The 23,435-nt window shown below is 45.3% G+C and overlaps 1 protein-coding gene across 1 annotated transcript in view; it reads left to right on the forward strand.

Moving 5' to 3' along the window:
- The first annotated feature begins 531 nt into the window (after nt 1-531).
- ABCC12 (ATP binding cassette subfamily C member 12) overlaps nt 532-23,435 on the forward strand; it is a 59,364-nt gene continuing 36,460 nt past the window's right edge. Inside the window, 9 exon segments of the mRNA XM_029235797.1 lie at nt 532-650; nt 3,653-3,808; nt 6,381-6,528; nt 6,820-7,052; nt 8,355-8,529; nt 8,918-9,065; nt 12,585-12,733; nt 15,328-15,435; nt 20,353-20,589. Of these exon segments, the coding sequence (XP_029091630.1) occupies nt 532-650; nt 3,653-3,808; nt 6,381-6,528; nt 6,820-7,052; nt 8,355-8,529; nt 8,918-9,065; nt 12,585-12,733; nt 15,328-15,435; nt 20,353-20,589 (1,473 nt within the window).

Here is a 23,435-nt window from a genome sequence, read left to right on the forward strand (position 1 = left end):
TGGTTCTGAGAGGTGGTCTCGTTGAAGTTCTCTGATCCTTGGGTGTGGGGACATGGGAACGTGGATGCACAAGCTTGGGTATCTGAAAGAATCAGAGAGAGAAAAAAGGGTTTGTATGTGTGACAAACTTCATTCTGGGTCACAATAAGGCAAAAAATCCACCATCTTGGGGTTCTTTTGCCAGGCTGGGACTCAGTCTTGGTCATGGGCTGGCTCCTGGTAGAATACCTGTAACAGGCTTTTCTGTTCCCAGTCAACCCAAAATGGGAAAGAAGAGGAACAGAATGTCTTTGCTAATAAGGAAAGCTCTTAGTGGAGTTGAGGGAGTTGTGGGGTCTCTGGCCACGCTCTCCCATGAATGTGGAGGGTTGATTGGTGAAACCAGGTCTGAGTGGTCAGAGAAAAGGAGCTGGTCTGGGTGGAGTAGGGGCTGCCTGATCTCATTCCAGAGAATCTTCTCATCTCCTCATCTCTCTGCTGTAGAGTGAAGGTCCCAAAGCCAGGAACCCAGGGCTCTAGACTGCCATCAAGATGGTGGGTGATGGCCCCTGCCTTATCTCTGATCTGGACTGGTGAAGCCAGCAGAGATCATTTTCAGAGAGATATGACCCCAGCTTGAAGACCATGATTCCAGTGAGACTCTATGCAAGGTAAGCCAGGAGGAGGATTGGAGGGAGGTCCTGGGCAGAACTTCTAGGAATCATTTCCAGCCCATCAGGAGAGTGGACCCTGACCCTGTTCCCCATGCTGCTGGTCTATATGCTTGTCCTTTTGTCTTTCCATCCATCCATCCATCCATCCATTTTTTTCATTTATTGACCATTCACTTCATGAATCCTCCTGTCCTTTGGTGAAAGGGAGACAATAAAAAATGTTTAAGAGAGCTTTCCATGTGCCAGGACCTGTTCAGATGCTTTACAAACATCTTCTCATTCACTCTTCACAACCACCCTGGAGGTGTTGTGATTATCTTTATCTGATGGGTGAGTAAGTGAGACAGAGCAAGGTTAAATAACTTGCACAAATTTAATCAGGTAGATTTTGCTTTGTAACAAACTGCCTCTACATTTAGTAGCCCGAAACAATTGCCATTTATTTAGCTTACAATTTTATGGGTGGGTCAGCAACTTGGGCTAAGCCTAGTTGGGTGATTCATCTGGTCTTGACCAGGCTTTCTTATGCATCTGCTGGTCAACAAGATGGTTATGCTTCTGGGGGTTGACTGGCTGGGGGAAGGTGGGCCACATGGGCTATGAACTTCAAGCAAGCTAACCTGCCCTCGATCACGTAGTAATGCAGTAGGTGGCCAAGAGGATGAGATGAAGCATATAGGCCTTCTTGAGACTCAGGCTCAGAACCGGTACACCATTTCTTTCACAGCATTCTATTGGCCAAAGCAAGTCACAAGTCAGCACAGATTCAAGGTGTGGAGAAATGTCTTGAAGGATGGAGCTCCAAGGGTCTGGGATACAGGTGAGGAGAGAGAATTGGGTCAGTTTTGAACCACAGAATAAGAACCCAGGCAGGCTGATTTCCAAGCTCACATGCTTAACTATAGCATCATATTATAATATATATGTATTCTTAACATTACATTAACTATAACATTATAGAAAGCTGCCTTTTCTACATGAGAAGTGCCCTATAGTCTGCCCTCTGAGCAGCAGAAGGCCAAGTAGCATCTTTATAATGAGGTGATACAGCACTGCTCTCTCCTAGAATCCATGGACCAAAGATACACCTGTGAGCCCTCTAAGGTGAGAGGTGAAGGTTGAAAAGTGAGGGCTTGGTGTACCATCCTTAGCCCCATGCAGAAGGGCTCTAACTACCCACCGTTTTGGCTCAATTTACAATTTCTTTGTGGAGAGGAAATGTGGGATAGTGCTTAAGAGAATGATGGGACCCTGGAGTCAGCAAGCATTGGGTTTGAATCCCTACTTCACCACTGACCAGCTATAAGATTTTGGGCAAGTACCCTAACCTCTTTTTGCCTTGATGTTCTTGTCTATGAAATGGGATCATAATATTTCTCAACTACCTATCTCACTGAGCTGTTGTTAGGATTATATGAGGTGATGCATGACTTCATCATTAAAGTTACCCTTTAGGAAACATTTACTATGCACCAGGCACATAGTACCTTATTAATATTATCTTAGCTTGGGTTCTCCCAAAAGCAGAGCCTGAATCAAAAACTTGGATGCAGGTAGCTTATTTGGGAGGTGATTTCAAGAAGCAGGAGGGAAGATTTAGGGAGAGTGAGGCAGGGAAGGAGAACATGGGGTGTGTCATCAGTGTCACTGCTGTAGACATGGGGACTGGATTCTACTAGGTCCCCCCGAGAAGTGTACAATTTTCCACCCATAGGATGAGCGGTGGGGGCATTTGTCCGTGGGCTCCTGTACTCCATTAGTTAGGTTTTCTTCTTGGGGACATTAGCCCCTTGTAATTCTGGGCTGCACTTATGCTCTGAGAAGACCCCAAACCCAGTAATGAAAAGAGGTACAGGATACCTGTGAGATGGGATGCTGTCAGCATGAGCCTGAGCTGCACAGCGCTGTCCTCCACATCTGAGATCGGAGGTGGATGTGACAAAGATTCTTAACCACTGCGCCACCAGGGACTGCGACTCAGGGCATCTTGACAGCATCTGCTACAAATACCAAGCTCTTTCAGGGCCTGGAATATAACAAACACTCAGCAATTAGTAGATAACACTCTTGTGTCTCTGACTCTTATTCCATCTTAGATGGCTAGTTCCTCAAGGGCAGAAACATATCTCTTCCTCCTTCTTCATTGTTTCTTCCTTTTCTTCTTCCTCCTCTACTTCCCTTTCTCCTTTCTCCCTTCTTTTACCTCCCCTGTCCTCCTTATTTATCTGCCAGCTAATATTTATGTAGCAGCTTACATGTATTAATCCTCACAATAAACCATGAGTTTGCCTCTAGCTCTTGCCTCCTTGGACAGCCTCACCTCTACTTTGGCACACTGTACTCTGACCCTCCCCATCCTCCTGAGAGCAAAAGCCAGGCAACCAACTCCTCTGATGATCAGCTACTGGGTCTCCATTTCCTCATGCCAAATGGAGCAGGTACCCTCTTTCCCATGGGGTGGTCACTGGTAAATATTCAACAACTGGCTCACTAAAAAATTCCCTGGTTCATAGCATTTATCACTTTTTTGGTGTAAATTCTCCTACCATGGCTGATTTCAACGTGATGTCACTGAGCGCAAATTTGGGAACAGATGTACGGTAATAGAGCCCTATCCTGTATGGTATTTCCACCACAGACACCACAGACTTATATAATCTAAAGAACAAATACGAGTAAAATCTAGTAAAATAATCTTGGAAGCTATGAGTTTTGAGTATTGATTGCCTTTATCTTTAAGATAATTTACTTACATTTATGTAATTTAATTTTTAATATAGGCTGTGTTTAAGAACTGACTTGCAGAATTCCTAAAAATCGAACAATCAGCCCTTGCAAGCGGGTAGGAGCTGGCGCAGCACACTGCTGCCCATGGGGCTGATGATGTGAGTCACAGGTCTGAGCGTGGCTGTGGTTAGCACCGTGGTTAAGAATTCCAGCCGGGGACTCAAGGCAATGACCCCAACAACCTGGAACACCGAGTGTTTCGCTTGTTTTAGGCTGGCACCCAACCCTGTGGATGACGCAGGGCTGCTCTCCTTTCCCACATTCTCTTGGCTCACGCCAGTGATGATGAGAGGCTACAAGCACACGCTGACTGTGGACACCCTGCTCCCACTGTCACCGTATGACTCATTCGACATCAATGGCAAAAGGTACCAGGATTTGTCTGGGTCACATCTAGAGAGGAGCCCACTTTGGGAAGGGACCCGTGAGTCCTTGTGTGTGCTCCCATTTTCCTTTGCGGAAATCAGCACCCACTGGTTTGGTGGCTGTTCTCATGGCTTATCTCTGAGATGAGGGCTGGGCTGACTGACCTTCCTGGCCTAGTCTCTGGGGAGGTGAGTACTGGGGAGGTTTGGTAGGGAGAATGGACTTCTTGAGAGCCTGAGGCTTCAGGACCATTCTGGCAGGGCCATCGGCTATTTTGTAGGAGCACCGCATCGGGGCAAGAGTGGCCGGAATCTCACTTCGCTCTGTGCTGGATGGACACCACCTGGGCTGCTTCCAGGCATGGTGTTGTATTTCACTTTAAAAATTGTCATTGGACTTTTAAAGAAATTTTTTATTTTATATTGGAGTATAGTTGATTAACAATGTTGTGTTAGTTTCAGGTGTTACAGCAAAGTGATTCAGTTATACATATACATGTATCTATTCTTTTTCAAATTCTTTTCCCATTTAGGCTATTACAGAATATTGTGAGCTTTTATATTACAAACTATGTTTAGGTTGAACCAAATGAAAACTGCCAATATTTGACAATTTTGACTTGCAAAAACATGTATTTCATTGATTCAACCTAATTCAGATTCATTATAGAAATGTTAAAGTAACAGAAGTTTAAGCAGTGGAAGTATCCCCACCGTACTCCAGCCCCACTCCCCAGAGGTCAGCACTGTTAAATGCTGGCGTGTATCTGTCCTGGATTTTTTCTACTCAGATTAAACACACCCTGTGTTACCATCTTCTGCAGATCAATACCTCTTCTTCTTCCTCCTTACTCACAGGTCATCTTTTTTTCTCTGAACAAAAACTGAAGCATACTATCTCATGGTTAACCATTTTGCTATTTTCAGTGAAGAGTTTATGAAGATTTTTCCACAGCCCAGAACCTCAACTTCATTCTTTCTAACGGCTGCATTGAACTTCAAGGTTCATGTCTTAAACAATGGGGAAGACCTCATCGCCCTCTCTCTGCATTTCTTTCTTCTGGAATTCTCCTTCTCTTTGGCCTCATATGCTTGAAGGGCTGGGAGTTATAATCATGCTCTTGCAATTGCTCCTACAATTGTGCATCCCCTCATCTGTGTCCTGCAGAAATCTCTGTCAGTAGTAGTTTCCAAAATCTATAGACTGGAGAAAGTTGCCAGGGAGCACGGAGAGAAAGGGGCTGGACCAGTGCCTGCAGACCAGGTTTTCCTTCTACCTCTCTGTCGGTTTTTAATGTTGCCTTCCATCTACCCAACATCAACTTAGATCCTCTTCCCTTCTGTGCTAATGTTCTCCTCCAAAGGCTGACCCACCAAACACATGTTGACAACCTTAATAACACACTATCTTCAGTCCATGCCTCTCCTCCAGACTCTGAGTTCATACACCCAGCATCCGACTGGACTTGGACGATTCACAAGCATCCTATATCTAAAGCTGCATTCTTTTTTTTGTTGTTTTGTTTTTGTTTTTGTTTTGTTTTTTTTACGGTACGCGGGCCTTTCACCGTTGTGGCCGCTCCCGTTGCGGAGCACAGGCTCCAGACGCGCAGGCTCAGCGGCCATGGCTCACGGGCCCAGCCGCTCCGCGGCATGTGGGATCTTCCCAGACCGGGACACGAACCCGCGTCCCCTGCGTCGGCAGGCGGACTCTCAACCACTGAGCCACCAGGAAAGCCCTAAAGCTGCATTCTTGATCTTCAGCCCCACCTGGCGATGTTCCCTCTTCCCCCTTTCCCCATTTCTGTGAACTCTATTCCCAAAGTTAGTCGTCAGAAAACTGGGGCCCCTGATCCCCCTTCTCCTTTTCTCCCACATCTAATTCATCAGTAAGTCCTGTTGTCTCCCCTGACCACCTTTCTCTAAATCCAGTGTCAAGCCACTGCCACCTCCCACCTGGATGCCGATGGTCTCCCACTGTGGTCTCCCTGCTTCCGTCTTTGCTCCCCACCCCCATAACCCACTACTCTCACAGCAGCCAGATGTTCTTTTAGATATGTAAAATGATCTTGTCATGTTGGCTTAAAAGCCTGCAATGGCTTCCTTTGCAATCTAATCTCCTTCGTGAGGACCGTGAGATCCCATGAGATCTGGCCCTGCCTTGCCTCCCCGTGTCCCCACACGCCTGTCACACTGGCCTCCTTTCAGATCTTTGAAACGGACAAACTCCTCCTTGCCCTGGAGAAGATTTTTTTCTTGGTTTCTCTGTTGCCTCAGTGTTTTTATCACAACCAGTATTGTGCCAGAGGCAGGCAGGAGGAGGAAATCAAGGCCCGGAAAGAGCCCAAATGCCAGATACCAGCTTGTGCTGTGTCAGGGCTCTGCCCGCTGCCTCGCTTATGTCCCATCCACCCTCCAAAAGAAGAAGGAAAAACAAATGCTATTCTTCTGAATCCACCACTGCCAGGGATGGGGGTTGTGCTAAGAATTCTTGCAAACTTTTTTCCATCAGAGTAGCTTTGACCAGCAAGTGGTAATGTAAACCTTTTTCCTTCTTCCTGTTCTTTCATCACAGATTTCGAATTCTTTGGGATGAAGAGGTAGAAAAGATGGGTCCTGAGAAAGCCTCTCTGGGCCGAGTGGTCTGGAAATTCCAGAGGACGCATGTTTTGATGGATATCGTGGCCAATATCCTGTGCATTATCACGGCAGCCATAGGGTCGGTGAGCGCACTGGCCCTTCTTCTGCCTTGTCTCCCAGGTCCCCAGACTAACAAAGAATGTCTTTAGTTACTTTCTCTACGAGCTGGTGGGTTTAGTACGTTGTTGTTATCTTTGCGCTCCTTGGGGGTGAATTTTCATAAAGCTAATCCTTTTTGTCAAGCACAGCAGCAGCCACTGAAATTAATTAAAAAGTTTACCTCATAAAGTCAGCTTGCTGACATTATCTGAGGCCTCCTGTACCTACCTTGACCCCCAGCAGCACTCTTCTCTCTTCACCGCGCTGTTTTACAGATGATTCTCATTCACCAAATCCTCCAGCCGACCCAGAGCATCTCCAGGAAGGTCTGGGTTGGCATCAGCCTGTGCACAGCCCTTTTCATCACCGAGTTTACCAAAGTTTTCTTTTGGGCCCTTGCCTGGGCCATAAATTACCACACAGTGATCTGGTTGAAGGTGGCCATCTCCACCCTGGTTTTCGAAAACCTGGTGTCATTCAAGACGCTGACACACATCTCTGTTGGTGAGGTAAGTTGGTCCAGAAGGAGTTTAACTTTAAGAAACTAAATTCCGAGTTTTCTGAATATGTGTGAGATGTGTTTCCTGGATGGAATATCTGCCCCACTTTTGGTTGTCAATATCCTGCCCATCATGTCCCATCTCCTTGCTTAGTGAAGTGGTGGAGACTCAAAATACCAGAAGAATTCAGAGAAAGGAGAGCTCCATTCAAGCTGGAGAATTTGGAGAGGCTTCCCTGTTCCAGTTGGAACAGGGCTTAGGGGTGACCTCATCCAATCCCTTTGACCGTCAGTCAGGACACTGAAGCAGTACAGAGAACACTACGGCATTTAATAAAATTGATTGACTAATGGATCTGATGATTCCAACTGTGTAGTATTTGGGATGCCAAGTCCCAATAAAGACCATGCCTGTTGGACTTCAGAGTTGACATTTTCTTAAGCCCTTAATCCTTAGCAATAAAATCTTCACCCTTTACACAAGAACATTTCCCTGGCCAAGGGAACCCTAGGTGGTGTGAGGTAAGGGGAAAGACTTGTTTCTTTCTTACACTTGCTCTTTCAGTTTGTTCAAAATATTCTATATCAATTACGATTAGATTCAGTTGCATATAACCGAAAACCCCCCGAAACAGTGGATTAAACAGGATGGATTTATTTCACTCTGTGTAAAAGGAGTCTGGAAGAGGATGATCCGGGGCTGGAGTGGGGACTTCCAGGCTTTTCTATTGTTCTTCATCACTACCTTAGCACGTGGCTCCCATAATGGTTCAGGATGGAAGCTGCAGGTCCAGCCATCCCAACCATGTTTCAGAGAGCCGGTAAGAGGAAGGAGACTTCCAAGTTGAGTTGGCTCCCTGTAAGAATTCACCCCCAAAGTTCCATTCAGCACTTTGGCTTATACCTCATTGCCCTTAACATAATTACATGGTCACCATGCTTCCACAAAGAAGGCTGGGAAATGTGGTCCTTTTGCTGGGCCCATGGATGCCCTGATTAAGCAGGGTTGTACTAATAAGGAAGAAGGAGATAGAGCTATCAGGTAGGCAGCTGGCAACCTCGCCGGCATGTTCTCAGGTGGTACTTAAGCCTTTCTTCATTGGGATTCTCAGTTCTAAAAGACAGGCCTCTCCAAAGTCATACTAAAATGAGACCCACGAAACTCACCCTGTTGGTCCTCTGACAATTCTCTCCCCCATAAGTCAGTTTTTCTCTTCCTTCCTCAGACCCCCTCAGCCCTTCCGAAAGCCTTCAGTTGAGGAAATGTTTAGGTGGCCCTTCCAAAGGCTGAACCCATGTGCTTTCTTTCCGGGTGCTCAATATACTATCAAGTGATAGTTATTCTTTGTTTGAAGCTGCCTTGTTTTGTCCCTTGCCAGCCACCATCCTTATCCTAATGGCTGTCTGTGTGGTGTACGTCTTTTTCATTGTGGGGCCCACAGCTCTCATCGGGATATCCGTGTGTGTGCTATTCATCCCCATCCAGGTAATGGCAGGTCTCTGCTGTTGTACTTCACACACACTCTCACTGAAGCGGACTTTGTGTCCAGGGCCTGGCCCTGAAGCCTGGGCCCTTACTTTGAGCTCACAAACAGTACAGTTGTTATACAACTTGAATTTGAATACCCTGGGGAAGGGGAGCATGCTTCTTCAGTTTGGCAAAGTCCCCAGCACTTTCCTTGCATCCTGGCAATTCACGCATTGGCCTCATCTGCCCTGACCCCAGTCGTGTCCCCCAGAGCACGTCAGCCACAACTCAAGGGAAGGATTCAGCTGAGAATCTCGGGCCTGACACTTACACTCCAATCCCTGGATTTTTAGGCCAACTGCAACTCAGCAATTCTCTGAACACACTGTTTGTACCTCGATTTCAGATGTTTATGGCTAAGCTCAATTCAGCTTTTCTATGATCAGCAATTTCAGTGACAGATCAGCGAGTTCAGACGATGAATGAGTTTCTGACCTGCATCAAGCTGATTAAAATGCACACCTGGGAGAAATCTTTTACGAACGCCATCCCAGGTAGGATGAGCAGTTGCTGAAAGAACCACTTACCCTGTAGAATGTGCTCTTCTAAGGGGTTCTTAAGGGTCCTGGGGCCGGGCATTCTGGAAGTTGGCTGAAGCGACCCCCGAGCTGATCTGTAGGCTTTTCAAAAAATTACAGAGATTTTAGAATAGACCCAGGCATCTCTTCTAATGAACCCAAGGGCTCAGCAGGTGAGTGACATATGGTTTAGCCATACTGAGGTCAGTGAATCCTTGTACTGGCCAGTTACCTTTCACAAAAATAGTCCACTAAAACATTACGAGCAGGAGAAGAGCTGGCTCAGCCTATTTCCTTGACTGGGAAGATGTCCACATGGACACACGCACACACTAACACTTACACACATGTCCCCTCCTCGCCGGCAACAGCCTCTGTCTCACTGACTTGATGTGCTTTGGGCAGATAAGAGAATGCTTATATAGCTGTTTTGTTTTAAAAACGATATGAAGACTATTTCAATCAAATAAAAATGCAAATCTAATTGCAGGAATAGTTACATAATTGCTGACATAGACTCAGGTGGTTGACCGGTTAATGATTTGAACCACCGTTACAACTAACTCTCTGGATCCACAATTACACTTTTAGACCAGCATGTAATTGCGCCCGAAGCTGTGTATCCACATTTTAGGAAGTGGCTTTAGAAAATCTGCTTTTGAGACTGCCAAAGGAAGTGCCCCCAGGTTGGGATGCTGGCAGCCCTATTGTACCCTCTTTGAAGACACAGAAGTACTTCCTCACACACTGAACTCACTTTAATACAATTTAGTTGATGTGATTAAATTTGATTCCATTTGACATCATTCAATTTAAAACTCAATTTAATTCAAGTCAGTTTAACTCAGTAAATACGTACCAAGTTCCTACTATGTGCAAGGCCATGGGAGTCACACAAAATAATTAGGAAAAGTGTCCCTAGTTTTAAAATTGAGGGAGGATGAGTTAACTAAGCTCAAAAATAGCTATTAGTTTGCTGGCTCTACTTCTAGAATATATCTGGAATCTTTCTGCTTCTCTTCATTCTACTGTCACCCTAGTCCAAGCAATATCCTCTCCCTTCCAGCCTATGGCAAGAACTTCTAGATGCAACCCCTGCTTTCCTCCTTCCCCCTAAAACACATGATACACTCAGCAGCCAGAGTGACCCTTTAAGAATGTCAGTCAGATCTTGTCTCTCCCCTGCTGAACAAGCTTTAGTGGCCTCTTATCACACTTAGGTTTTTTCAAGTTTAGGTCTTTTGGATGAAGTCCAGATTCCTTCCGATGGGCTATTAGATCCAGCACAGTCGGGCCCCTGCTGACCTCCTGACCTCATCACATCTTATCCCAGGCCTTGATACCTCAGCTTGAGCCACAGAAACTTTCTGTTTTTAGAACAAGATCCACACCCATTCGTGCCTCAGGATCTCTGCCGTTGCTGTTCCCTCTGCCTGGAATGTCTTCTGCTAAGATGTTCATGCTGACTTTGTCTTGACTTTGGGTCTCCTGAAGTCAATGTCACTGACTCAGGAGGCCTTCTCTTTTTTTTGCGGTATGCGGGCCTCTCACTGCTGTGGCCTCTCCCGTCGCGGAGCACAGGCTCCGGATGCGCAGGCTCAGCGGCCATGGCTCACGGGCCCAGCCGCTCCGCGGCATGTGGGATCTTCCCGGACCGGGGCACGAACTCTCAACCACTGCGCCACCAGGGAAGCCCTCAAGAGGCCTTCTTGACCACAGTCTCAAGCAGGTCCAGTCCCCATTCACCTCTTAATCACTTCATCCTGTTCATTTCTCTCATATCACCCAACACAGTTTGTAATTATCTTATTTACTTGTTTGTTTTTATTGTCTATCGCCCCTACTGGAAGAGCCGAGACCCTGTTTGTCCCTATATTCCCCAGCACCCAGCACAGCCCCTGGCATATAGCAGACATCAGGTTAAAATGTGCTGAATGAGTGAACATGTGAATTAATTATAGGATAAAATGGGTAAAATGCCACAAAACAAACTGAGAGGAGCTCCATGGGTGTGAGAGATGAGCCTCCTGGCAGAGGTGGCGTTTTAGACAGGCCCTGAAGGATAGCAGGGCGTGGAGAGAAGGAGGTGGCTGGTGTTCTTGAGGGGAAGAGCGTGTGGACAGCATGCTTTGGATCCCAGCCTCTTAAGAGGCAAGTCACTTAACCTGCTAAGCCTTTCCTCTGCTGTCAGAAGGGCATAATGATGGCTTCTGCCGTGTCACACTGTGGTGAGAGCAGCCGAGGGAGAGTGTGCCTGTGCAGGGTTCAGCCCAGCACCTGGTCTGTAGGCAGCACTCAGCGAGAAGGGCTGTGACACCATGTTGCTAATGTGAAAGGGTTTTTGCAGAGGACGCTGGGATTCCCATTAAGGACTCTTTAAACAGCAGGGGAGGGAAGCTTGAATTTTATGTGTGAGTGGTGCGGAATCATGGCCTCATCTGGACTTACGGAAGGGAGATGTGCTCTTGGGTTTTTGCAGCTGTTCCTGAGACAAAGGGCAGGGGCCTCAATCTGGCAGTCTTCAGGCTGGCATATGTGTTTTGTTTGGCCCCTACAGTACTTTAACTTTTTCAATTAGTTCCCAACATTTAAGAGTAGGGAGATGTCTCATAAAATTCCACATCTCAGACTTCAAAACAGTCTGGTGAGCCTGGGACATCCTCGCTCTGGTATTGCTCTCTGCCCACTCCCTTCATTTACCTTACTTGCCTGACCCCTGTAGGCATCTGAGTGTATGACTCCTGACACACAGAGAATCAGATCAGGAGGGACCTTGGAAACCATCCAGCAATGGCAGCTGACATGTACTGAACCCCCAGTACATGCTGGCATTGTGCTCTGGGCTGTCTGTGCTTCCTCCCATTTAAACTTCACAACAAGAGCCCTTAACACTCATTTGCAGGAGAACAGGGCAGGAGTAATATGTTTCTTTTTTTTAAAATTGAAGTGTAGTTGGTTTACAATGTTGTATTAGTTTCAGGTGTACAGTAAAGTGATTCAGTTATACTTATATATATTATATATGTATGTATATAATATATACATGTTCTTTTTCAGATTCTTTTCCATTATAGGTTACAAGGTATTGAGTATAGTTCCCTGTGCTCTACAGTAAATCCTTGTTGTTTATCTATTTTATATATAGTAGTGTGTATCTGTTAATCCTAGACTCCTAATTTATCCCTCCCCCTGCCCCTTCCCCTTCGGTATCTATACTTTGTTCTCTATGTCTGTGAGTCTCTTTCTGTTTCCTAGATAAGTTCATTTGTATTACTTTTTTAGATTCCACATATAAGTGCTATCATATGATATTTGTCTTTCTCTGTCTGACTTACTTCACTTAGTATGATAATCTCTAGGTCCACCCTTGTTGCTGCAAATGGCAATATTTCATTCATTTTTATGGCTGAGGAGTATTCCATTGAGTAATACGTTTCTTAATGCTGGTGCTTGACAAGCAAAATAAGACCACCGTGGACTGCTTCTATTTCACAGATATAAGGAAGAGGGAAAGGAGATTACTGGAAAAAGCTGGATTTGTCCGAAGTGGAAACTCAACGCTGGCCCCCATTGCATCCACCATAGCCATTGTACTGACATTCACCTGCCACATCCTCCTGAGATGAAAGCTCGCTGCCCCAGTGGTAAGCACCTCTTTAGAGCTGGCCTCTTCTGTACCCAACTCTGCAAGTGCCAGGTGGGTAGCTCCTCTGGCACTGGCATCAGAACACCCAATCACGGTGAGCCAGAAAACAGCAGAATTCCACCCTGACTTCTAAAACAAGTACTTGAGCTGACTGGGAGCCGAGGAGAGCTTAGTAGCAACTCTTATTCAGTCTACAGCAGGGCAGGGGTAGTAGTTAATGCTGGAACACAATTTTTCATTTGGACATGGAAACCAAAGGAGCCCTTGGCTATTTTATTCTTATTTATCCATATATACGCCAAGAAGAGAGTTGGTGAAAGTTCTCTGGGTTGGAGGGGTGTCAGTACTGGGAGAGGCAGTGTGGTGTCCGGATCAGGGTCCCCCTTGTTTAAAGCCCGACTCCACACTTGCTAGCTATGACTTACAGCAATTCACGGAACCTCTCTTGTCTCGGTTTTATTATCTGTAAATGGGGTGATGACAGTCCCTATCGTAATGAGGATGGACGTTGTCTTCCACAAAGCACTCGGTCAGCACCTCGAATGCGGTAAATGCTGTATAAGTTGCTGCTGTTCTCATTAGCCTTATGCTCACCCAGGCCAGGCATATTCAGGCTGAAAGCCTCAGAAGGAGGATTGGAGTGAACGTGAGGGGCTCAGGACCTGAGCTAGAGAGGAAATGGCCCCCGACTGAAATAAAGAAACAAACATTTCAGATATTAAAGCAGCGTCTGAAGGGCAAGTGGTTGGAAGAAAGAACGTAAAGGCAAGAAAAAGAGAGAGAGAGAATGAAATTAAAAAGGAGAGGTATGCTCACCAGAAAAGAATTGCACCAAAAATCAGGGATCTGGAGGGGAGGGTGGAGGGACGTTTGAGAAGGCAGGATCCTCTTCTGGGGCATTCGTTGTGGCGCTGTCAATCCAATTACTGCCCCGTGTTTCTTTGGGAGATACTTTAATTTTCTTAGTTTCTTCACACACATTTTTCTCTCACACACTCTGGGGACTTGAACATAGCCATGAACCGAAAGCCAAAATGAACAGCAATGGTTGATGTACAGAATGAATGCTACTGGATTATAGTGGCTGCTGTCTACCACCCCAAACCAAAAAATAATTTTTTTCCCAGAACACACCAAGCAAATTAATTTGAAACCAAATTGAGTGCACATTGTTAATATTTTTTAAAACGATGATTTAGAAGAAATCTAGACCAAGAACAAATTCCCTGAATGCGAGGCTCGTATTTCTTTGGCCTAAGAATCCCTTTCAGTCTCCTGCTCTGCCAGAGCCACATGAGTAGGAGGTCAGCCCTGAGGAGCTGTCACATCAGGCAGCCCGGGGGCTCTGCTAGCCAGGGCCTGGGTTTCCTGAGCCAAGATAGTGCTCTAGGACCTGGGGGAGCTGAATTCTCTTTGGGGATATATTTTGGACCAGATGTGATGAAGGGAGCATCTTTCATCATCCTCTTAATGAACTAACTAGGATTAGTTGAAGCCTGGGGGCCCTGTCCATGGAGCCCATTCAACAGCAGGAAGGATCACTCCAGATTTGTCGATGGAAGTTGTGTTTTTAATTTCTTAGATGGGTGGTTAGGGAGAGGCTGCTAATTACAAGGACAGATGAGAAGATGAAAGCTGAGAGATGAGATCATGCCCCCTGTGGGGCACCCACAGAGCAAGGAAACTTGTCTTCATTGAGGCTATATGATATTATCCACCCGCCAGGCAGGGCTCAGTGGGGAAGGCCCTAGTGAAGGGGGGTCATTGTTCATTGTTTTGGAAATGACAGTGGAACCAAGGCTCTCAAATTGGTCCCTTATGTGTGTGTGGAGGCAGGGCATGGAGGCCAGACCCTGAGGGCAGGAGAACCAGCAACCAGCCTGGGCCAGGGACATAATTCTAGGGAGCTTCCACCTTCAACACTGGTCTCTGTGTGGTATGTAAAAGGATGCTCTATCTCTGAAGGGTTAGATGCCTCTGAAGCAACAGAGAGAAGGGGATAATTTAGGAAAAATCTGCATAGGGTTTTTTTGGTTTTTTTTTTTTTCACGGTACGCGACCCTCTCACTGTGTGGCCTCTCCCGTTGCAGAGCACAGGCTCCGGACACTCAGGCTCAGCGGCCATGGCTCATGGGCCCAGCCGCTCCGTGGCATGTGGGATCTTCCCGGACCAGGGCACGAACCCGTGTCCCCTGCATCAGCAGGCGGACTCTCAACCACTGCGCCACCAGGGAAGCCCTGCATAGGTTTTTGAATGAATGGTCTAGGCCAAATAAGGATATGGTATGGATGGAGATTTCCAAAGGCCCTCAATTAGAGGCCCTTTTCAGACCTTATCCTCTGGATTGACAGAGATAAGGGGATAAGTTTCCCACCATTTTGGTGAAAATCCAAACGCAAAATAGTTTAAGATGTTAACACCTTCAATTTGCCAACCCATGATTTCTGAGCCATGAAATGAGAAAATTTTTCCTCTGAGAATCCCAACTGTGCTAATGTTTCTCATCTCAGGAAATTTAATCCCCATGGACTTAATGGTTCAAAGCCAAGGCAACATCGCATCCTGAATTCTATACCTCTCTTGTTCTTCAGGCATTTAGTGTGATTGCCATGTTTAATGTAATGGAGTTTTCAATTGCAATCTTACCTTTCTCGGTCAAAGCAGCAGCTGAAGCCAATGTCTCTCTAAGGAGAATGAAGGTATAACTAACACTGGGTGAGCAGGGAAGAAAGTTCTCATTTTTGGGGCAGGAAAATTCCCAGATAAGGGGAGGCTGTGTCAACCCAGCAGCAGCTGAAGCCAATGTCTCTCTAAGGAGAATGAAGGTATAACTAACACTGGGTGAGCAGGGAAGAAAGTTCTCATTTTTGGGGCAGGAAAATTCCCAGATAAGGGGAGGCTGTGTCAACCCATTGGAGGGCTGGGTCACTGGTTTGGTGGGTGTTGGGAGAAGACCCTCCATTCAGTGTTGGATACACAAATATGCATCAAGCAGGATATAGGCAGAGTATTATAGGTGGCCTGCCCTTTTAGTAAAAATGAGATGGAGTCTCCACCCAGGGAGATTATGTTCCTGACCCTCAACTCTTTCTCCAAGCCATAACTCTTAACTTGTTCCAGGAGTGGAGTTCAGTTTGCACTGAACCATCTCCCTTTTGCCTACCTAGTTTGTCCTAGGATGTGTGTGGTGACAGAAGTGATGAAGACGGTGGCGGGGGGAGACACCATATTTATACACTCATTTAGTCATTTTATTTATTAATTTATTCATTCATCAAAGATTTACTGTGTGAGTCCCAAACAGGATCAACACAAAGAGAACCACACAAAGACACATTGTAATTAAAATGGCAAAAATTAAAGGTAAAGAGAGACTATTAAAAGCAGCAAGGGAAAGCAACAAGTTACATACAAGGAAACTCCCATAAGGCTATCAGCTGACTTCAGCAGAAACTCTGCAGGTCAGAAGGGAGTGGCACGATATATTTAAAGTGATGAAAGGGGAAAAACTACAACCAAGAATACTCTACACCACACGACTCTCATTCAGATTTGATGGAGAGTTCAAAACTTTACAGACAAGCAAAAGCTAAAAGAGTTCAGAACCATCAAACCAGCTTTACAAGAAATGTTAAAGGGACTTCTCTAAGCTAGAAAGAAAAGAACACAACTAGAAACATGAAAATCGCAAAAGGAAAAAGTTTATCAGTAAGGGCAAATATACAGTAAAGGTAGTTAATCAACTATGTATAAAATTGGTAGGAAGGTTAAAAGACAAAAGTAGTAAAATCATCTAAATCCACAATATATAGTTAAGGGATAACAAAACCAATTGATGTAAAATATGGAAAAACAGTACCTGTGGGGGAAGAGAGTAAAAACTCAGGGTTGTTAAAATGCATTTGAAATTAGGAGATCAGCAACTTAAAGTAATCGTGTATATATATGTATAGATTGCTATATATAAACCTCATGGTAACCACAAACCATACATTTATAATAGATAAACACACACACAAAAAAGAAAGGAATCCAAACGTAACACTAAAGATAGTCATCAAGTCACAAAGGAAGAGAGCAAAAGAAGAAAAGAACAAAAAAGAACTACAAAAACAACCCCAAGACAATTAACAGAATGACAATAACTACCCATTATTACTTTAAATGTAAATAGACTAAATGCTCCAACCAAAAGACATAGAGTGGCTGAATAGATATGAAAACAAAACCGATATACATGCTGCCTGCAAGAGACTCACTTCAGATCTAAAGACACACACAGATTGAAAGTGAGGGGATGGAAAAGACATTCCATGCAGATGGAAATCGAAAGAAAGCTGGAGTAGAAATACTTATATCAGAAAAAATAGACTTTAAAACAAAGACTGTTACAAGAAACAAAGGCATTACATAATGATCAAAGGATCGATCCAAGAAGAAAATATAACAATTATAAATACATATGCACTCAACATAGGACCCACTTAAATACATAAAGCAAATATTAACAGATATAAAGGGAGAAATTGACAGTAGCACAGCAAAGGAAAGCATTGGCAAAACGAAAAGACAACCTACTGAATGGGAGAAAATATTTGCAAATGATATGACTGATAAGGGGTTAATATCCAACATATATAAACAGCTCATACAACTCAACATCAAAAACAACCCAATTAGAAATGGGCAAAATAACTGAATAGAAATTTTTCCAAAGAGGAAATGCAGATGCCAACAGGCACATGAAAAGATGCTCAACATCGCTAATCATCAGGGAAATACAAATCAAAACCACAATGAGATATCACCTCACACCTGCCAGAATGTCTATCATCAAAAAGAACACAAATTACAAATGTCGGGGAGGATGTGGAAAAAAGAGAACCCTCGTATACTGTTGGTAGAAGGTAAATTTGTGCAGTCACTATGGAAAACAACACTGTGGAGGTTCCTCAAAAAACTAAAAATAGAACTACCATATGACCCAACAATTACTCTCTGGGGTATATATCTGAAGAAAACAGAACACTAATTTGAAAAGATACATGCACCACAATGTTCATAGCAGCATTATTTACAAAAGCCAAGATACGGAAGGAACCTAAGTGTCCGTTGAGAGATGAATGGATAAGGAAGATGGTGGTACATATACACAATAGAATATTACTCAGCCACAAAAAGAATGAAATGTTGCCATTTGTATGAACGTGGATGGACTTGGAGGGCATTATGCTAAGTGAAATAAGTCAGACAAAGAAAGACAAATACTGAATGATATCATGTATATGTGAAGTCTAAAAAAGTAAAGCAAAATACTCTGAATATAACAAAAAGGAAACAAACTCACAGATATAAAGAACAAACTAGTGGTTACCAGTGGGAAGAGGGAAGGGGAAGGGGCACGATAGGAACAGGGGATTAAGCGGTACAAACTGTTATGTATAAAATAAATAAGCTACGAGGATATATTGTACAGCACAGGAATATAGCCAATATTTTATAATAACTTTAAATGGAGTATAATCTATAAAAACTTTGAATCACTATGTTGTGTATGTGAGACTGATATTGTAAATCAACTATATCTCAATTAAAAAAAAGATTTACTGTATGCTTCCTATATGCAAGGCACTGTGGAAAATGCAAATATAAGGAAGAGAGTCTTTACTCTTAAGAGCCTCCAGTCTAGTACAGGACCAGGTATCCCAGTAATTGCTATATATAGTAAGGGTGAAAGTGATGTGTAGGAAGGGCAGATAAAGTGGTTTTGAAGTTGAGGCAAGGAAAGGAAAAGGAGAAGCACATTTCAGTCAAGAGAACAGTGCGTTCAGACCTCTGTGAATTGATTGGAAGATCTTATTTACTCACGTCTGAAATGTGGATGTCATTTTAAGCATCCTAGGTGCCTGTATCCCTCTTCTCCCTTACCATCCACATTTAACCAATCAAGAATCCTGTTGGGACTTCCCTGGTGGTGCAGTAGTTAAGAATCCTCCTGCCAATGCAGGGGACACGGGTTCGAGCCCTAGTCCGGGAAGATCCCACATGCCGCAGAGCAACTAAGCCCGTGCACAACAGCTACTGAGCCTGCGCTCTAGAGCCCTTGAGCCACAACTTCTGAGCCAGTGTGCCACAACTACTGAAGCCCATGTGCCTAGAGCCTGTGCTCCGCAACAAGAGAAACCACTACAATGAGAAGCCTGCGCACTGCAACGAAGAGTGGCCCCCACTCGACACAACTAGAGAAAGCCCGCACACAGCAACGAAGACCCAATGTGGCCAAAAATTTAAAGAAACAAAAAAAGAATGACACAAATAATAGTTAAAAAAAAAAAAAAAGAATCCTGTTGACTCACCTCCTGATCACTGTATTCCTTCAATTTTAAGAGGCACCATTTATGAGACTGGATTGGAAGGTGCACTGTTGAGTTATTACATTTTGAACAAAACACAGAGTTAACCTCATGACATTAATTGTCTAACGATACCCAATATCTTAGACTAGAGGAACAATGCTATTTCTTGACTCCACAACCTCCACTCTGTCCCTAGTGTCATCACCTTCATTCAAGACTTCATAGTCTCTCATCTGAACTATCACAGTGACTGAAGAACCAGTTGTCTTTTTCCAATGCTGTCCTTTTCAAATACATATTGCACTGTTAATTGAGCTTTAAAATATTTGTCTGATCACTGACATTAACCTGCTTGAAATCCTTGTCCTTCACTCTCCAGGGCTGAGCCTGGGTCCTCCATCAGCACGTCCTCAGTTATGTCTCCACTTCATTTCTTATCCCCTTCCTACCTTGAGCTCTGGCCCTCGGTTATACTGAACTTCTCGTCTTATACCTCTCATCCCCCCAAACCATGCTATTGCCTGTTTTTGCTCATACTGTGCCCTCTACTAGAAAGCTCTCCTCCCCTAACCCCTCCCTCATCTTTGCCTGTACAGCGCTGTACAGACTCAGCTCAGGCATCAATTACATGGGCCTCCAGGATGCAGAGCCAAGTGTCCCATCCCCGGCAGTTACAGGGCTTTGTCCCTGTCACATTTCACTGAAATGATCTGTGCATGTTCCCATCCCCGCCTGGACTGCAGTCTCTTCAAGGACAGGAAGCATGCCTTATGACTAATATTTGCATTTCTGTCGTTTACCCCAGAATCTGGCACAGAGTAGGCACTTGGCAGGTGTTTTGTTGAACTGAGCTGAGTGGGGACTTAGGAAGAAGACACAGCAGAGACAGAACATGTGACCTTGGTTTCATAAGCATTAGTGTCAAGCAGTGAAGCCAACCACCCAAAGACTGGCAAAAGCTGGCCATCTTGGGCATAAGGGTAAATTGTAGCTGGGATCAGCATTCTCCAATGTGGGTGACCCAGATAGGCCTTGTGGTTAAAAAGGCATCCGTTCTGCATAGTATGAGCTAATAGAATATTTTTGCTGCAGCTTCTCCTGGGGGAATGTCTTCAGACCTTTCCCGGATGTCCCAGGTAGAATTCCCAAGATTATGATTTGGGGTCATTAGAAGACATACTGGGATGATTCTTGCAAATGGATGACGTCTGCCAAGTTAATTTTGTTTCTTTATTCTTAGAAAATTCTCATAGCTAAAAGCTAAAAGAAGAGCCAGATACAGTCTTGCTTTTAGCAAATGCCACCTTGACATGGGAGCAAGAAACCAGGGGGAAAAGTGACCTAAAGACAGTGCAGAACCAGAAGAAGCGTCTTCTTAAGAAACAGAGGCCAGAGGCATACAGTTTGAGTCCATCAGGTCAGGGAGTCACCAGTGCCCAGGAGCAACGTGGCAGCCCCAAATCGGTTCTGCACAATATAAGCTTTGTGGTGAGAAAGGTGGGTATGTGTTCCAAAGGTGTGGCCTCCATCCTTCTTCCTTGTGTCACATGACCATGGCCTTCTCAAGGCTGAATATAATTCAGTTTGAGCAGGAGGTCGTGGTGGGATGTCTCCATTTCTCCCCAAATTTTAAAGCTATGCAAATGAACCCTGGAGACATCTCTTCAAGCTGAGAGAATACTGTTGTCTTAGCGGTTGTATTAGTGCCGATCTTCAAATTCCACAGGAGTTGAGAGCCAGTTGCCGTGTTTAATGGACAATCCATTTCAGGTGGGCTAGACTCAAACTGACTAGCTTTCATAAATCTTTTCAGATTTGTTCTTAATTTCACGTTGGAGTCTAATAATAGATTATAATAGCTGACAGTTATGAGCAATTTCTATTTACGAGGCACATAATTAACTCATTTATCTACCCCAATAACCTTATGAGGTGGGTGTATAGCTGCCCCACTTTATGACTGAGGAACCAGAGACACAGCGGGTTAAATAACTCGTCCAAGTCATACAGCTCGAAAGTGGCAGAAGAGGGCTTCACACCCAGGGTGCCTGGTGCCACCATCTGCTCTTAACCACCAAGCGACACTGCTCTTGTAAAAAGCAAAATGAGTGCCACAAGCAGCCTAGGAACAGAAGCCAGCCAGATTCTGCTGACTGCTCCCCTCCCCTCGGGATTGGGGGGTAGAGTCCTTAGAGCAGCTCTGCATTTGGGGAATGTTTGACCTTCTCTTGCATGTGGTTTTCTTGCCCTGGGTACTCGTCAGCCCACAGCCCGATGGCAGTGTTGATTTTGCTGCAAAGGGCTCAGCATTAATCTCGTGCCTAATATTTTAATCTCCCATCTTGTTGACTCACCCTTTCCCCATGTGAGCACTATAGAGGGAGAGGTTCTTATGTATTATGTGACGCTAGGCTCAGTAACTGGTGTAGAGTGATACCTCGTAGCTAACAAGGCTCTCTGCACGTATTCTTTGGAAATGATATTTGGTTGGCTGAGTGCAATTGAGCTTGGCTCTCAGTGAAGTCTTGCTGTGTGCAGCCCACTTGCTTTCTCATCACTCTTCCCCGCCTATGACGTGCAGCACCCAGATCACTTCAACCATGCCTTCAGCGTTGCTCCAGAGAGGACTCAGTGAACTGCTCTCGTGTTGTAAAGAAGCCTCCTCTTAGCCCTTCATTCGCTTTCCTCCTTCTCAGTACGTTGGTGGCTCATGACTTGTCGTCAAGGACATGGTCAAATAGTTTGTGAAATAAGGTGAAGACAAAGGGTGCAGCACAATCTCTTGGGGATTAGGGCTATGCCTCTCTAGCCTGGTGGACCCGGGTTCCAGTCCCAGCCGCTCACCAGCTGCATGGCCTTAAGCATATTGCCTAACCTCTTCAAGCCAGTTTCTTTACCTGCTCCATGGGTATTTTAATAATAGTACCCACTTCACAAGGTGGATGGGAGGACGGAAAGACACATCACGCACAAATGCTAAGTCCCCACGGACAGGAGCTATTGCTGTTGCCTTTTTCCTCTAACAATCATGTCCAGCTTAAGTGCTGCCCTTAAATGTCCTAAACTCAAGGCATCTATGTTTTTCCAAATTTAGTTCTAAGATTCCATTAGACCATAGCCTCCTTGAGGTCAGGGCACATATCTGTGAACTTGTTCACAGTCGTGTGGCCTTACACTGAGCCCAGAGCCTGGCACAGAGTAGGTTTCCAATAATGTTTTCCAAATAATCAGAAACTCAGGGGTGCAGGCCTCATGGATTTCCTGCTGAAGACAGGGATGAATCTAGAAGGCTTAGATCTGGCCACAAGTAGTGGACAGGACTCAACAAAGAGCCAAGTGTCTAGGGAAGCTGGATCCATCCCTGTGTCTCTTTGTCCCAAAATCTTCATAATGCCCCGGTTCCTTGTAGTCCTTTTGGTGGAATTAAAATGGATCCGCTTCACTTACCTGCAGCGCCAGTGACAGTAAAGGCAGGGACTGCGTCTACCTTGATCACTGCTTTATTGCCAGTGCCTAGTGCAGTATCTGGTGTTCAGTAAAGACTTATCCAAGGGCTGAATGATGACAGGCAACAACCCTCTTGTGCTGGGGGTAGCAGGCAGGCGAGGGGCCCTCTGGTCTAGCTCAGGTGGGAAAGAAGCCACATTTGGCCCCGTGCTGGGCATCTTTGCTCTGAGGCATCACTGGGAGCAGGTCTCAGTGAGAATGTTCTAGATGTTCCAACTGCTGCATTGCAACATCTGCTTGAACACAAGAGTGGTCTCCCCTCAGAGTCTCCACATGGACTCCTATTCTGCCAGCCGTGCCCCCCCATAACTACACGGCTCACTCCCTTGCCCCCTCCGGGTCTTACTCAGACATCACCTGCAGCAGGTACTGTCAGTGACCCATCCGTGTGGCCTGGCCATCTTCCAGCTGCCAGATCTGCATCTGTGTGCCTGAGGGCCCTCCCCACCACCCTCAGTAAGCCAAGACGTCAACAGCCGAGGGAGCAGCTCTCAAACACTGACTGTTGGCTATTTAACCTGACGCCCTCAGCCATTGGGGGGACAAAGCCAGGCTCAGTTTCTGCAATTCCTTGAGTTTCCCAGCAGCATTGAGCTTCATTTGCCTCCTGTGGGAGCTGACCTAAGAGCACTCCTTTGATGGGCCACCTTCCTCCTCCTGTACCATCCCCCTCCCACAGCAGGTGTTTTCTGCACCTCCCCAGCAAGCTACCTTCATTCAATTCCTTGCTTTGGGGTCTCCTTCTGGGAGAGCTCAAGCTAAGAGGTCCACATGTCCAGTAAGGCTCCCCGCCCCCATCTCCTCGCTGCTTTATCTGCTTCCATGGCATGTATCTG

The sequence above is a fragment of the Monodon monoceros genome, unplaced genomic scaffold, assembly GCF_005190385.1.
Source record: "Monodon monoceros isolate NGI ecotype Baffin Bay Population unplaced genomic scaffold, NGI_Narwhal_1 Super_Scaffold_10, whole genome shotgun sequence".
NCBI classification, from domain to species: domain Eukaryota; kingdom Metazoa; phylum Chordata; class Mammalia; order Artiodactyla; family Monodontidae; genus Monodon; species Monodon monoceros.